The sequence below is a fragment of the Meleagris gallopavo genome, chromosome 10 (genome assembly GCF_000146605.3).
Source record: "Meleagris gallopavo isolate NT-WF06-2002-E0010 breed Aviagen turkey brand Nicholas breeding stock chromosome 10, Turkey_5.1, whole genome shotgun sequence".
Lineage (NCBI taxonomy): Eukaryota > Metazoa > Chordata > Aves > Galliformes > Phasianidae > Meleagris > Meleagris gallopavo.
Window position 1 is genome coordinate 5,982,089 of NC_015020.2, and position 17,133 is coordinate 5,999,221.

General features: G+C 34.6%; 1 protein-coding gene across 1 annotated transcript in view; it reads left to right on the forward strand.

Annotated features, from left to right (window-relative positions):
* LOC100548707 (collagen alpha-1(XI) chain-like) overlaps window positions 1–16,100 on the forward strand; it is a 33,733-nt gene extending 17,633 nt beyond the window's left edge. The window contains exons 13-25 of the mRNA XM_031554775.1: window positions 30–83; window positions 1,574–1,627; window positions 2,517–2,624; window positions 3,318–3,407; window positions 3,685–3,738; window positions 6,216–6,323; window positions 7,634–7,741; window positions 8,437–8,490; window positions 12,154–12,207; window positions 12,918–13,025; window positions 14,837–14,890; window positions 15,801–15,854; window positions 15,957–16,100. Coding sequence (XP_031410635.1) covers window positions 30–83; window positions 1,574–1,627; window positions 2,517–2,624; window positions 3,318–3,407; window positions 3,685–3,738; window positions 6,216–6,323; window positions 7,634–7,741; window positions 8,437–8,490; window positions 12,154–12,207; window positions 12,918–13,025; window positions 14,837–14,890; window positions 15,801–15,854; window positions 15,957–16,085 — 1,029 coding nt within the window. The 3' untranslated portion in view covers window positions 16,086–16,100. The remainder of the gene's footprint in view (window positions 1–29; window positions 84–1,573; window positions 1,628–2,516; window positions 2,625–3,317; window positions 3,408–3,684; window positions 3,739–6,215; window positions 6,324–7,633; window positions 7,742–8,436; window positions 8,491–12,153; window positions 12,208–12,917; window positions 13,026–14,836; window positions 14,891–15,800; window positions 15,855–15,956) is intronic.
* Window positions 16,101–17,133: the final 1,033 nt, after the last annotated feature.

Sequence of the window (17,133 nt, forward strand, 5' to 3'; positions counted from 1 at the left end):
ATTACTTTTTATGTATTTTACAATTTCAGGGCCCACCTGGTAAAGATGGCTTGCCTGGACATCCAGGACAGCGGGGTGAGACTGTAAGTAAATGAGCTTTACCGTGCTGCTGTTGTAAACCTCTTCAAGTCAGAGTAGTGTGATCAAAACAAAAAAAATAGAAGCAACAGAGAACAGGGAAGAAGGCTGGGACTGGGAGATAATATAATGGCAGTTATCTACTGGTATGGTAGGTTAGACATGAGAAATTTTTGTTTTGTTTCCATACTATAAAGTTGAGATTACTCCTTCCTCTGATCAGTTAGTAACATCAGAATGTGCTTAACTAGTCAACAGAAGTAGTAAAAATTATTATTCAAATACTCGTATCTCAGAATTAGTGAAGTGAGACTGTGCCTTGAGGAATGCTGAGAAATTTCTAAGAAATATGGGCCAAATGATACCTTTGTTTTTACACAGGTGGGGATGGTAGGAGAAAGATACAGGCTGTTAGGCAGAGAACCCTGGCAGTGATACAGCAATAATCACAGAGAATCACGGAATCATAAGGGCTGGAAAGAACCTCTGGAAATCATCTCATCTGATTCCCCTGCTAAAGCAGGTTCTCTAAAGTAGTTGCACAGGAAAGTGTCCAGATGGGTTTTCAATATCTCCAGAGAAGGAGATCCAGAACCTCTCTAGGCAGCTTGTTCCAGGACTCTGAAACCCTCAAAGTTTTTCCCTGAGTTTGTATGGAACTTCCTATGTTCTGGTTTGTGCCCCTTCTCCTATCACTGGGCATCACCAAAAATAGCCTGGCCCCATCAACTTGACTCCTGCTCATTAGATATTTATAAGCATTTATAAGATCTCCTTTCAGTCTTCTCCAGACTGAACAGTTCCAGTTCTCTCAGTCTTTCCTCATAAGAGAAATGATCCAGACCCCTAGTAATCTCTGCGGTCCTCCACTGGACTCTCTTTACAAGTTCCCTGTCTTTCTTGAACTGAGGAGCCCAGAACTGGACATTTTGTATGAGCTAGCTGATAGCATGTGAGGTTTGAGACAGAGCAGCCATGGCAGCAGAGCCAAACAGGAGCACAATGCAGTAGTCATCTGTGTGAACCTCATATTCAAAGCATGTGATGCAGAAAGTCTGCAGTATACCCCAAACTGGGTCCTTCTAAGGCCTGTCCAATTTAATGAACCTTCTATCCCTTTCTTTAAAAAGCATTTTTTTTTTTAATAGTTATATATCTGGCTTTATGATTCATGATGTACATATATAAAAATGTATTTTCAGCTGTCATTCAGCTGCATCACCTAATCAGGTTCACCTAGAGAGATCTGTAAAACTGAATGGAAATTTTACTACTGCACTAACACATATCTACTGGAACTGACAGAGCTAAGAAAGATTAATCAGTCCTTCACTTCTAAGCATATTCTGGAAAACTGGAATATCTCATTTTTATTTTCTAAAGAGAAGAACCTATGACATGGTATTTCTGTTTCTCTTCTTCAGCTCAGATAAGAATTTGTCTCTTCTATATATTTTCCTAGGTAACATAGTATTCTATGATGATTATTTCACAGGGATTTCAAGGAAAAACCGGTCCTCCTGGTCCTGGTGGAGTTGTTGGCCCTCAGGTACATCATTTAATTTCATGCTTAACTTTATAAAGTTGATTTTTAATGGTTATATTATATCTAATGCAGAGGGCAGTTATATTTGTTGTATTAAATGAAGTATATCAATGATTATCTTTACTTTAGTGTCGAATTATTCATAACATGAAGTTATTCTTAGTACTTACCAATAGTTCCATGAAATGTGTGAATGTTGAGATTTTTCCACTTTTATTTTTGTGTGTGTTTTCTTCATGTGATCATGAAGCAGAAGTCAAGAATGTGAAGTGAGATTTCTAATGCAAAATAATTTATAAAGAACAATTCTATTATGTGACATTCTTGTCAGAGATCAAATCTCAATCACTTTTAAATTGTGGAGTGTTTTACCAACAAAGTTCAATTTTATCTGATATTACATATTTGCAGAAAAATCAGACATTTGGATTGCTGGGGTTTTTTATAGATAATTCCTTTAGTGAAAGTTTTCTACTAGTGCATCTACAGAGCTATCTTTCAACTCTCTCGCCTTACAATTCATGTTATATAGAAAAACAGTACAGGCAGTGTTTCAAGACAAGCACAGTACGTGAATTTCCCATACACATATTTTTGTAACCTCCTCCCATGTGTGGAAATGCACTGTGTTTTAAGCTTCATCATTTAAGGAGCAAGGTCAAGATTTCAATCTGTGAAAACTGTTCAGGTGTGTCTCCAGGCAAAAGGCAATGCAAGATTTATTTTATAGGACAAAAATATTTTGTAAGTCAGTTTTGCCTGGAGGGGAAGGTGAGGAATGTATGCTAACCAGTATTGTTCTGTAACTCACTCAGAACAGCTGGATATTGACAATCTGCCCCCTCTAGACATTCAAAACTTTGAGATGACTGGGGTTTACCTTTGTGCTTAGGGTCCTACTGGTGAGACTGGCCCAATTGGTGAAAGAGGTCATCCAGGTCCTCCTGGCCCACCAGGTGAACAAGGCCTCCCAGGTGCTGCAGGAAAAGAAGGTGCTAAGGTATGATGGGGCTTTGGGAAGGGGCAGATATATTGATGACAGACTTGTATGTCAAATTATCATGTAAAACATGCTGCATAAAATCATAATTGATACATTTCACATAGTAGAATTTTGAAGACTGAAGGATTCTGCTCAAGCCAGTTAGCTTTTGTCATTGAAAAAAATACACAAATGTATACCACACAGTTGTTATGGAAATGCATAGTAATAACATGTTCACACCAACGTAGAAAATTGTAAAATGACATTTAAAGTAGCATGTGTAGTACTGGCTACAAGGCAGTATTTCACTGACCAAATTTAGCTCTTGGCTTACTTTTCACCACTGGGGCAGAAGAAAACTACTGATTGTCTAATTTCTATATAATTCAGTCTTTCATTTTCAATGGACACTGTAACTTTTTAATGAATGTTATTTTTCAGTGGATTTTTATGGCTATGCTTTTCACCATTTATATTCTATAACTAATGCTGTATTTTGTCAAAATTTGTTATAAACTTAACCATATTTATAAACTATTTCATTGATAATACTAAAGATAAAAGAATTAGCAGATGAATAGCTGAGGACATAATCTTCTTTTGTCGTTACTGTAATTAAGACCTAGTATTTAATTTTCAGTACTCAGTTAATGACAAGCAATCACATTTCAAACAATTCTGTTCAATCAAAATGTAATATATTTTAAGGGTGACCCAGGTCCTCAAGGTATTCCTGGGAAAGATGGACCAGCAGGACTTCGTGGTTTCCCTGGGGAGAGAGGCCTTCCAGGAGCACAGGTACAATATCAAGCACTACAAACATTTGACATGGTTTCGAAATAGATGAAAACAACAGATTAATCCTATCAATTCATAGAACCTTCAGTTGTGTTTAAAAATGAATGCAGAAAGCGAACACTCATCAAGTATCCATCATTAAGTACCACTGGGTATATAACCAGAAAATAATTTATTCAGTTGTTTCTCTGGATTTTGGTGTTCTTCCTGTTATATGTGTTGCAAAAATAACTAGAATTTTTCATTATAAGAGGTAAACATTTTTTTCATCTTTTAGGGTCCTGCTGGTCTAAAAGGAGGGGAAGGCCCACAAGGTCCACCTGGCCCTATTGTAAGTAAACACAATAATTGTGTGGAAGTATAAACAATATTTCTGCGCATATGAAGTGAAAAAAAAAAGTCAGCTCAGCTATTCCCGTTGGTCAAAAAAGTAACAGAGGAGCTGAAATTCTATGTTTTTCAGTAAAAAAAAACTTTCACGTTTCCCTACAGCTGATTCTGAGATTAGAATGCATTAAACAGGCAGAAAAAACCCAACAACTTAGTATAAAAATTTGTGTTTCTGGATTATTTCTATATTATTGGACACTAGATCTGCTACTGGAAAAGATCTACTGTAGAACACTTTTAAGCTTTATTTCTTAATTTCTCAATATGTGGTATGTGAATTCTTAAGATTAATTATTAAACTAGGAATGGAATGGAAGATAACAGGGAGAGTCAAAAAGAATTATCACTCCACTCCATATGAAGAACCTGAACTTTTAGAAGAAAAGATGAAACACAAATCAAGAAAGCATAGACCAAACTATTCTCTAAAGGTCATGTCATGATTTTCTGTTAGGGATTGCCCCAAGGCTAGAGGTTAACTACTCAAGCAGTTGGTTAGCTTAGGTGCAATGAAATCAGACAGTGCAAGCATATCTGACATTTCAGCACACTCCCCTTTCCCAGACAAGATATTCACACAGTAGATATGCCAATACCATCACAGTTTCTCATAAATATTGTCATGAAAGGCTGTGAGGGAAAAGCATATAACCTGTTTCATGACAGTTGTCTATATTCTGATATACATATTTTTGAATTTAAATTCAAATGCTTTGTTTTTCTGCTTACAGGATGTATGTGATACTGTTTTAGTTCTACTGCTCATGTTTTGGTTCAAATCTTGGAACCTTCTCAGAACTCATGAATTGTATTCCTTTCATGTGAAAATAAATTAATAGAGAAATTCCAGGAACTATTCTAATAGTACTAGCTAATTTGAGTTCAGTGTCAGAGATTAAGTGAGGTTTATTAAAAAAAAAATATTGAGTATGGTTATCAGGAGTACAGTACCAACTGCTTCACGTCACAAATTCATTCCTTTTGGGACTGCATTTCCAGCTAAGTTAAATATAGTTATAGAAAGAATCAAGGAGGAAATTCATAACTTTTTGCATATTGTTTTTCCAATCTTTTTTTTTTTTTTTTTGAGAGGTAAATGTAGTTGGAATTGCAGGCAAAGGGAAAAGGTTTGAAGGGAAAATATTTTTTTCTGACCATTTTAAGTTCATTGTAGTACAAATAGGCCAGTTGAGGCAGAAACAGCACCAAGTTGACCTGAAAGTATTCCATAAGTCAAAAGTGGTGGTTTGCTTTTTTTCCTATTTCATCTTTAATACTAACTGCTTATCCTGAAAGTGTTTTCAAGTGAATAAGAGGCACAGATGCCCTTAACACCAAGTTTCAGTACATCTACAAGCACCATAATTAAACCACAATAGTTTTGTGGGTTTTTTTTCTCAGCAGTTTATAGCAGACTGTGAACATCAAATATTCCTAAAATATTTTTGCATCTGTTTTTAGCCAACAGACAGTACATGCAGAAATGTAATTATAATGGGTTCTTCTTTTGCCATTTGTAATAGGAGGAGGACTCATGCCATTGGGTGATCTTCCTCCAGTTCCCTGCCAATACCAATTGCTTCTAACTAGCATATAAAGTCAGTTATACGATCTGTCTGGCTGGTACATAGATCTGTGAGCATACCAAACAAATGAGTCCATTGCTCCAAGTACTGTGCTTAGAGGGATCTGGACAAAAGAAAGAGATGCATGAATGCACTCCAGAGCAAGTTTTTTTCTGTTTTGTTTTGCTGTTCATGGTTTATTTTTTAACGGCTCTCTTTGTCTGCTGTCTTTGCCTTAAGTTTCTTTTATTCCCTTCTCGTACTACTGTGTGGAATGCTGATGGGAGAAAGCCTTTTATAATGTCAAACAGTCATTTTTCAGTAGCCCATCTAGGGATAGCATGCCCAAATTGGACTCAAAATATGCCGCCTGTAGGCTACCCAATTATCAGCATTGAGCTATCTGGAGCTACCTTCCCCTGTCTGTAGCGTTTTTCACTTGTGGAGATGTTCATTTGTTGAGCATTTTGTTAACAATCAGTAAAAAGTACTGCTACAACCACATAATGTATACAAAGGCTATAATTACATATCTCTTCTCAGAAAGTCAGATAAAACAAGGTCACTAATGAGTTTATAGTCTGTATAAGATAAATACAATACAAAGCCTTCCATTCTGTTCTGCAGACGGTTTGTTGTTTTTTTGTTGTTTTTTTTTTTCTGGTTGGTTTTTGTTCTTAAAGACAGAAATTGATATTAAAAAAAAAAGAGAGAGAAAAGAAGATGCAAAGAAGGTACTACTCACTGAATAGTACAGCTATCTTCTCTGCTGGCCAAAGATGTGAAATGTCGACCAAGGTCATGAAAAACACTGCTAAATCAGAATTCTCTTATAACATTTCTTTCCTTCTAGGGCTCACCAGGAGAACGTGGAGCAGCAGGCACTGCTGGTCCAATTGGTCTACCAGGTCGTCCTGGACCTCAGGGTCCTCCAGGCCCTGCAGGGGAGAAGGGTGCCCCTGTAAGTAACCACAGAGACACACAAAACTGTGACAACACAGATTTTTCATTTCAGGGTGTTACTTTTTACCATATTAGTATTTGCCTATTAAATGTATGAAATTAATTAAATAGTAAAACATTTATTGCCATACCCTCTAACACCTAAGATGTGCCAAGCTTGTCATTATCCCAACAGAGAGTAAGCAATATGCTCAAATCAGTCTTTCATTAAAATTTACTATACAGACACTTTGCATTAAAGCACAAGTATATTTGTCCTCAGCTTCCATTATTACTTGCTATAAATTTCTGATATGTTTTCTAGCATTTATTGTTTCCTTCTGTTTTTTTTAAAATGTTTTGTTGTACTCATTCCTGATATATTATAATCATCTTATGCTGCTATTTTCATTTCTAATTTTGTTTCTTTTGTAACACCCCTACAAATATTTTAAATTCTCTTGTTTCTCTTATTGAATACATTGAGAGAGTATTTCTGATAGTGTGAAACCACTTAGAGTAATCTTAAGACATACACATTCATTTGTATTATCATATGCAAATGGATTTAATATAGCTTGGAGAAAAATTCAGATAATTTGAATCACTTATGAGTTCAGTTTTATAGACATTCAGGTAATATCATTTTCCTTATTTTCCTGAATTCAGTTATTCACATCCCAAAATATGCTTTCCTGAAATGAAATTATGATTTTGAACTCTATGGACAGCAAAGAAAAAGTAAAATAATCATCAGCAAAAGAATAGTTAAAAAAAAAAGAAAGCACTGAAAAAACCAAAAACCTAATATAATGCCAGCAATTGTTGAGAGCGAAGACTTTTGTTACTTGAAATTTGTCTGAAACAAGTTGTTTTTGAGATAAGGTTTTAGAAGACATGTATGTGTATCACACTTGTAATCCTGCATGCACTCATAGGTCTGAGTTAGGACAAGATGTCTTTAAGTTTTAATCTGGAATTAATTTACCCATTTAGTAATCCAGTTGCTACAGCGGCATGCATAAGCATTTTTTATTTTTTTTAACAGACTTATAGTAAGAAGTATGATCTTTGTATCTTCTATGATGATTCTGAATATTAGTAAACTCATTCTTCAGAGGTTGTGAGAGACTGGAGGGAAGTGAGGAGCACAGCATTGAATTCACTCCCGTTTCTTGCTTCCACTTGCATAGAAGACCTAGTGCTGTCTTAGAACACCTTTGGGGGCAGTTGGGACTGTATTGCTGTATAGCTAATATAATTACCTGCACTGAAAGTTTAATTAAACTCCTGTGATAACATGCATCACTTCCTTTTCTTCAAAACCAGGGTGAAAAAGGTCCTCAAGGTCCAGCTGGACGTGATGGAGTACAAGGTCCTGTAGGACTTCCTGGTCCTGCTGGTCCAAGTGGTTCTCCTGGAGAAGATGGTGACAAGGTGAACAGTGATTTAGAGTCATTGGTAATAGGTTGAGAGTGTCAGAAAAATATGTTAGCAGCAGAGATATTCTGTTAACTTCTGGCAGAATTCAGGACACAGCACCTTTTAGGATCATTTGCATTAAATATGGCAGTATTCTGTTAGTCAGCATGGTATAAAGGTAAAGACTTTGAGGTTTGTTTTTATAATGCAGGAGTGTGATTTTCCCCACAGAGTGTATTTTCTGTGATTTAATTTAATTGTATTATTATTACTGTATAAGTTTTTCTGACATGTTTTCCTAGCAATTTGAATGATACTGAAATTTTGAAATATTGTGCACTGCACTGAGAAAAAAGTATTTGGTCACATACAGTTAAGCAAGTCTGTAAATCACAGTACTTTTGTTACAAGTTCATACCGAGGATGACAAGAGAAACACAATCTCCTTTCTTTAGATCTGAGTACCACTCTTACTTCAAAGCCAGGTCTTTGGAGCCTTTGCAGTAGAACAGTCAATAGCTGGATTAAAATGACATACTATTGATTGATGCAGAATTGCCTCCTTTAGGCCTTCATGCTTGAAATTGCAACATAAAACACAGAATAATCATATCAAATGTAAAATTTAAAGGTACTGTGATATTGGAGTCAGCTAAGTGTGAAAGAGACCATTCTAAACAAGAACTTTAACTTCTAACTTTCAATTACAGGGTGAAATTGGTGAACCGGGTCAAAAAGGTAGTAAAGGTGACAAGGGAGAAAACGTGAGTAGCAAAGTCTTTTGCCCATTTCATTCTTCATAAATAAAAGGTATTAGTGCATAAATTACTCACATTGTCTTGCTACCTTAGTGAATAGAAAAAAACCCAAAACTATTTCAAAAATGTTTCTTCAAAATAATATTGTTTTAACACCATTATTAGAAATACTAAATAGAAATGCATTGTGTTTATTAGGTTCCTGGATCTTCCAGAATCATTAAAAAGTAAATGGGTAAATTCAATTCCTAAGCATCCTCCCTGTATCATATTAATTTATTCACTTTGTATTTGAACTGGGAGAGATCAAGAATATGAACACATTATCTTACTGTGTTTAAATCAACTGTCTGGATTGTGTGAACATATCCAATTTTATCTTTTCAGCCATAACAGTAAAGAATTCAACTTAATAGAAAATCTACTAATACAGCTAATTTTTTTAAAAGAATATCTAATTATTGGAGAGTGAACTTATTCAGTATTTCAGAACAGTAAAGACTTCACATGCCATGCCTTATACAAATTTTCAAATATCAATAGGCACAGTAGTGAATTTGGGACTATTTAGGCTTCTAATAATTTAATTTGAGCTGGTTTTGGATTTCAAAATCACTGCTACAGTTCAAGCACTTCCTCCTTCAAGCTTTTCCCACTTTAAAATTCAAAACTAGAATCAAAATAGGATTTTGTTTTGTTTCTTAGCCAAAAATTCAGTCTTCTATTTCACCAGTTTTCAGTAAGCAAAACTCAGAACACAATGTAGAATTATTCACAACTCAGCACATTTGCTATCCTGAAAACACTCTGCTTGCTATAACTATATATGGAGCATCATAGAAGTAGATTACTTATGAAATCCACAGCAAATTTATGGCTTCCATAAAATCAGATGATATTCTATAGGAAGAAGTATACAAGTTCAAGCAATTCAGGTTTATTATATTTTTATAGAAAAAAATGTGGAGATAAAATGTCAAGAAAATGACAAGGGTTTTCTACTTCTGTTAACTTCTAAAGATAAGGCTGTCTTTTTCAATTATTTATGTGAGAAAGAAAGACTTCTGCAGTTTTCAGAGCTGAATATGTATTTTTCACAATCCTATTGCATTAGATCATATCACAAGTGCTATAATAAACTACTTGCCATGCCCTGTTTACACAAGGAATGTAATATTATACATATGAATGAGAGCATTTCTATTATAAAACCCATTTATTCATAAAACCTACATCTAACCAAGCTGTTTGGAAAATCCTGCTTCAGAATGAAAATTACTCTTACGTAATCTAAGCTGTTTTAGTTTTGATAAACTTGGTAAAATTAATTTATCAAATGAAAGCATTTAAAATAATCATTTTCAAAACGACTGACTTCTCAGTTAACTGAAAATCAATTGTAGTTTATTTATTGGTGCAGTGGTAAACCAGCTGTAGAGTACAAAGATATATATTCTGCTCCTCTTTGTCCCCCTAAAGAGATCATTACATTACAGGCCCTGCATAAATAGAAAAATATGAGTTTTAAAGGAGAGAGCAGAGGAAGCATATGAAGTAGGTCATAGTGGCCAAGTTCCACTTAAACTCTGCGCACACTCACATGCATATCTTTCTGTTCTTACCTTTGACTTGCTTCTTCATCAAGATGTTCATCAGAGAAATCAGAAAAAATACACGCTGCAGTTTTGTATTTCAGACCATTTTAGCTTGGCTAGTTATACTGAGCATCAGACTGTGACCACTGTTTCCATAGCGAATACTAATGTATTTCAACTCATTTTCACATACCTGCTTTACAAATAAGGTGTCTGCAGTATAATCATTTGAGAATGTATCATATACAGTCTCAGTCTCAAGGCGTAAGGCATTAGCAAATACTGTATGTTTTCCATGAAATATAGGATCCACTGTTAGAGTCTGCTATTTGAAGGCATGCATTTTACTCTGTTTGGAGTCCTGTGTATTGAATCCTACTTGCCCTCAGTTGCACTCATTCAACCCTGATGATTTCAGAATTTATTTCAAACCTGCTTTCCTTTCAACATGCTGACAGATGTATATGGGGCCTTTTTAGTCACCTCTGAAAGATTCTGAAGAGAAAGTAAGTACGCAGTTCTGAAATCACTGGACATAAAGGGTAGATTTTTACAGTATCTGCACACCTATAAAATCCTCAGTGGTTATTTGCTCATCACAGCAAGGACACTGACAAGGAAAAATTGCTTCCTCTTTCCTGTTTAAGATGAGCTTGAAATATCTTCAGTTCCCTTTCTGAAACTAATAAAAATTTAAGGTTGGAGTTTAACTGTACTATACCTAACAAAAAATACTGTGTTTTCATATTCAGTTAGGGATAGCACAAATTTATTGTTAATGCAATAGAAAAGGGAATCTGGATGAAGACCAAATAATTTTTAATTAGTCAATATCAAAGTACTTTCAAAAAACACGTCACATCAAAATGAGCATTTTAATGAGATTAAAAATATGTAAGTTTTGTTCTGGGCCCTGTAAAATGAAGGAAGAAGCAGAGGCAACCTGCAAAGTGTAGAAGACGGGCATTCCAATATTTTTTTTAAATTCATGCATGCTATTTCCCTTTCTCGTGGCAATCCTTCCAATCTACATGGAAGCTCTTAGGAGCATTCCTAAGAGTGCTTAAGTTAGATTTTTCACAATAGAGTCAAGAGAGCTTTGCTTCTCGTATTGCCATCATACATGCCATTGTTCCATAGAGTGAAAGGAAAAAAAGGTCATTAGAAAAGAGAAGAAAAATATTGTTTAAAATTTCCAGCTACCTAAAAAATAAGATGTTCTAAGATACCCATAGAACCCAAAGAAAGAAATAATTTGCAAGACTTAAGTTCCTTTTCCTGTAAAGGGTGCAGTATTTTAACTGTATCCTTAGCAAGGTATTCTAACAAATTCAAGCACACTTCTGCACTGAATTAGATTTTTCAAGCCAGAAACTGCAGAAAACTTCTTTGTCATCAGAAATGACAGACTAGAATTCAACCTGTGCAGAACGTAATGCTTTCTGAGCTCTTCTCTTCATAAGTCTAATCTGTCTAGTTGGTGAAAAAGCCAGATTCAACCTAGCATACTATTTTAACCATCATAAATTTGTGTCCTGAATTCCCAGATTCAGGGCTAAATTTCAGTGTTATATTATATCTGTTTAACTGACCGTTAAAATATGGACAGTGTTACTTAGAAAGTTATTGTTCTGGAAGACTACCTGATAGAATTAAGGAGTTCCTCTGCCATTCTCCTGAAAAGAGGAATAATATCAAAGAGAATGTGACTTCCAGTGCTCGAAATGAACTTAGAATGCGGGTATTAGATGTCAAAATAAACTTTGTGCTGTCACAATAAAATATTTACAATTTCATAAAACTAATACAGTCAACAAGTATTTCATTTAAGGATAACTTGTTAGGTAACGATTTAGTTCTCATTAAAAGATCTGATATTATAGACATGCACATCTGAGTTTTGAGAGCTGAACAAACTGCTTATTTGTTATGAATGGAAAAGACTTATTAATAATATTACGTTCTCCATGGAGAAATGTAAAAACAATAGTGTTTGATTGTGCAAATATATTTGCTGTTTATCTCAGTCCAGATGCCAGAGTCACTCACTTTTCCTTTTGAATGCTTGTTGCAGGGTCCTCCAGGTCCACCAGGTCTCCAGGGTCCTGTTGGTGCTCCTGGCATAGCTGTAAGTAGCTTATTCAAAGCAAATCACATTGTTGCTAAAAATCATTTGATACTTCAAAATTCTTAGAACTACATGGTAATTTGTGTTACTTACTCAGGAACAGATTTCAGATCACTATTAACAGTTGTGTCATTGTGCCCTTAAATTCAGTTGTTCTTTATAAATGAGGCTGTACAGCTATTATTTATTTAAATTTCATTATTAAAAATGAAATATCATAAGCAGTGAACAGAGACCATCCCTTCAGACAACTTGTCTGATGTTTTTTTGTATCACTCAATGTTCAAATCAATTTGATACTAAATGCAGTTAAAAGAGATGGTCTTTTTAAAATTCACCTAGTTCAAAGTTGTGGGTTTATTTTCAAAAGTTTTGAATTTTTCAGGAGTAAATATTGGTCAGACTGTGCGCTATTCATATATTCTTATATGCAGGTATTCAACAGCTAGAATATTTACGCAGTTTATGAAAGAGAATAGGTGTTCAGGGAAAATTAATGTGAGAGTTGTATTGTTTGATCTACTTTAAATCAGGACACAGTCTGTTATTCCACTTGTTTAACAGATTTCATTCATCAGGTTGGTATATGCATTTGTAATGACATTAGCACTAATTCTGAGCCCTCTTCTAGTTGTTTGTCCAGTGATAACACAAGAGCTTCTTCTGTTTTCAGACCTGTGATGTTTTTGTTTCTTGCTCTTTCCAAACAGGGAGGTGATGGGGAGCCAGGCCCAAGAGGTCAGCAAGGAATGTTTGGGCAAAAAGGTGATGAAGGTCCTCGAGGCTTCCCTGGCCCTCCAGGCCCTATTGGCTTACAGGTAAATTCATCTACTCTTTTTACCCTCTACTTATCAAGTGTCACTGAGAAATCAGGAGATTGTTTTATTCAGGAATGCAGTTCTCATAGCAACAATGAGCTGCTGGGATTAAGAGCTTTCACTTTCATGTATCTAATATTCTATGGTAAGTATATTGCACTTACTTCAATTAGATTGTAGTAATAGTATTTAAAGTGGATATTACATAAAAATAATTTTGTTTATAAAGGTAATAATGGTGAATTTTGAATACTTATTAACTGTGATTTTCCTTAATATATAAAATATTACTTTTAAGATTTTGTTTCTTTAATAAGTGGTTTTCTAACAAAACAAGTTGAAAATCAAGAAAACTTGAAAATCTACAGGCATATTTAAATAATCTCACGATCACTTTATGGCAATTTTACTTAAATATTGAAATATAAAATGACAAATCACTACTTCTTGCCAAAAGGAACTGCCATGTCCAATAATGTATGAAATACCATATCATTAAGTCAGTAAGAAATTTTCTGCATTAGAATAAGTGTTCAGTAAATGGCTTGTGAGAATTTTTGAAGACAGAAATATCAAGCAAATGCTTAATTACCTTTGAAGTTTCATAAATACATCCTCTGCAAACTGTACAACATGTACTTTAAATTTAATATTTATATTAGCATTAGCAAAATCAGGGCCTGAGATTATAACTTTTAAAATAAGCAAAAGGACTATATAAAAACTACAACTGTGTTCTTTAATGAGTTGATTATTAATAGGCTTTCACAATAACCACACTCACTGGTATGTTAGCCAAGTTTTCACCATAGTAGACAACTGAAACTTACAATATTTTAGAAAAGGTACACCTCTGAATTTTGACGAGCCTTTCTACAATTCAGATTGTGTCAAAGTAGGAGGACAGCTGATAAATATATATAGCATTAATATGTTTATACTTCATAATTTTTATACAGCTCTGTAGCAAAGACAGCAAATTACATTTTCCAGTCTGATAGTAATAATTTGATACATTAAGAATAGCAGAACACTGGAGATGAAACTTGGAACCAGATCTTAATGTAATATCAATATTGTAATGTTATTGACTCCATATTCAGGGTATTCTGCATGATACAGAAGCCAAAATTTTATCCTACATTTAGAAATGCCCAACTTAGGGGTGGTATTGTTTCTAGGTGGGATAACATTATACTAGAATCAGTACTAGCATTATCTTCATTTTCCTTCTCTTGATGTTTGTTACTAGACAAACTTGGACACTTTCTTTGTAAGAAAGTTTGCATTAAAGCAGTGCAGTGCATCTCAGCAGGATCCATTACCTCCACTGGACACCTTACTAAGGCAGTTTTACAGCTTCCAGTACTGAGGTAGTTTAGACATTTTTGCATGCCACTTCACTGTGCTGCCTCGATCATGTTTTGTTGACATATATATGTCATAAATCATATTGTCCAAACATACACATGGGGTTTGGATAATGATGGCAATGTTCCTGAATTCAGCCACCCTAGATAGCATTTGTGTGTAAATAATTATTCTTTTTTTTTAATTTTTCTGTCTCACCTTATTTAAACAGTTCAGGACTACATATACATTTGCTGTAACATGAAAGACTCTTTATGTATTGATTTATTTACTGCAATTAAATTTTGGTGTTTTGCTCCTTTCCTTCCCCTCTCTCCACTCCACCTGCCCCTGCCCAAGTTTCACATGCGGATCTAATTTGTATTGTTTCATATTGATTTATATCTCATTATTCCAGATACTCTACTAACAGTCATTTTTTTTTCTTCCTTGATTTTTAGGGTTTGCCTGGCCCACCAGGTGAAAAAGGTGAAAATGGAGATGTGGGCCCAATGGTGAGTTTTCTTCCCCACTAGTCATTCTCACAATAAATATTATCCATGTATTACTGCCTTTTCTCAGAAACTCACAATTTGATAAGCTATTCCTGAATTCTCTACCTGACCATGAAACTTTTTTGTGTATTGTGAGTTATCTCTGGGATTTATTTTGCATTCCTGAATCCATATCCTCATCTTTAAGATGAAGATTTATGTAAGAAAATACTCGGAAGTAGCTATGCGTGTCTGGCAGGACAAGGCAAGAAGGGTCAGGAAAGAAGGAGAATAAGGAGAGACTACAGCACTGGAGAATTCAGAGCTGCTATTCTGAAATAGGAACTTCAGGGCGTTGTTACCATACCATCAAGGATCAGTTGCACTTTTTCCATGGGATTGTAATTGTAGGCTAAAAGATAGTAAATACTATTTTGCTATATTTACATTGTTTCTCTAGGTGATTTTGAGGCTATTTGTTGAAGTGCTGTGATGCCTTCTGGGCTGGTCCTGACTGAAATGCAAGCTGTCTAGCTAACATACCTGCATCCAACAATTGCCAGCCTTTTTTATTGTTGCTCATCTGTAGTCATCATGGTGCAGTACCGTCACATGGCTGTCAACAGATAGATAAGCTACTCAGAGGCCCTTGCACAGTGGAAAGTGTAGTTAGGTACACTGCAGGGAAAATGCAATTCAGGAAACCGGTCCTCATGAGTTCTAATCAAGTCATTTTCAACTCAGATACCATATAGCTTGGATCCCTCCTGAACTCATGCACTGGACAACAATTCAGCCCTGCTTTTTATGTAGAACTCTGAAGACTAAAATTCCTGTAAATGTTGAGGATATTGTTTCCAACTGGCAAACAACAACAACAAAGAACTACTTATCTTATTATAAAATATACCAAATTGTCTCTTCGATACAGGGTCCACCTGGTCCTCCAGGTCCAAGAGGTCCACAAGGTCCTAATGGAGCTGATGTAAGAACCTTTTTTTTCTCAACATGGCTTTTGAAATTCAATAATAAGAACTATATTTGGGATAACTGTATTTGGAATAACTATCATTTTGCATCATCGTAGGGTCCTCAAGGCCCCCCAGGCTCGATCGGCTCTGTTGGAGGTGTTGGGGAAAAGGTGAGAATATTGATAATATCATTTCTAGAAAGAGAAAACATTGGAACTGGAATATACATCTTGTTTCTTCTTTGATGCTACACAGATATATTACAGTTCCCAAGTAGCCTTCATTGACTTAATTATTAATAGTGATCAAGCAATCTAGTTATACTTCTAATGGCAGAATTACTATGTTTGTTTCTTTTCTTTAATATTTTACATCACAAAAGTGTTAAAGAGTTGAGAAAGAGTTGAGGAGAAGAGTAAGCCTTATCAGTGATTAATAAGTAAGGCTATAGTGATTTCCTCAGTTTCGCAGTAACATGTTTACAGTAACATGATTGGATTCAACAGTATATTTCATTTTATACAGCTTTACCTTAGAATATCATAAATCCTTTTATCTGGAATGTTAAGAATATAAGCTATTATCTAATGTATTAGTGGTAGACTAATGTGTCAGATGTGAAACAGAACTGAAATATCAATACATATTTATTTCTCATAGAAATATATACAATTCCAATAAAGTCAAAGGCCAGAGAATGATTTATCATAGTTGAAAACTTGACTTAAGACTGATACTCATTAGTCAAAATTATTTTCATTGCTATTTTTAGTTCTATATTCAGAAAATTTGCTAGCAGCATATGTTTTTGTTTTTTAAAAAAATTCCTTATCTTAACCTAAGGAAGTTGGAAAATAAATGTTTTATTCTTTTTCTTTGTTTTGTTTTTTTATTTATTTGAATCAACAGAGTAAACTGTTTTAAAATGCAGAGCAAACACAAAATTCAAAAGAGATTCTCTTGAAATTCCTATTTTCATATTTATTTTAACAATTTAGACAACCAATTTCAGCCACATACTGGGTGAAACCATAAAGCATTTATTTGCAATGCTACAGATTTAATATAATTTTTTTCTTTAAATCTGGGTCAGGCAGTTCAAAAGCAGCTTTTGAAAGCAATAGAAAGTGAGGGAAAAAAAAATGGAAATATATACAGTCTCCCTTATAGGTAATTTGATGAAAAACTATGTAGATTGTTCCTGAGCATTTAAATATTTGCCACAGCATATCATATACATTCAATAAAATTCATGTCAATGAATCCTAGAAATGGCATTCCTAGGAATGCCAA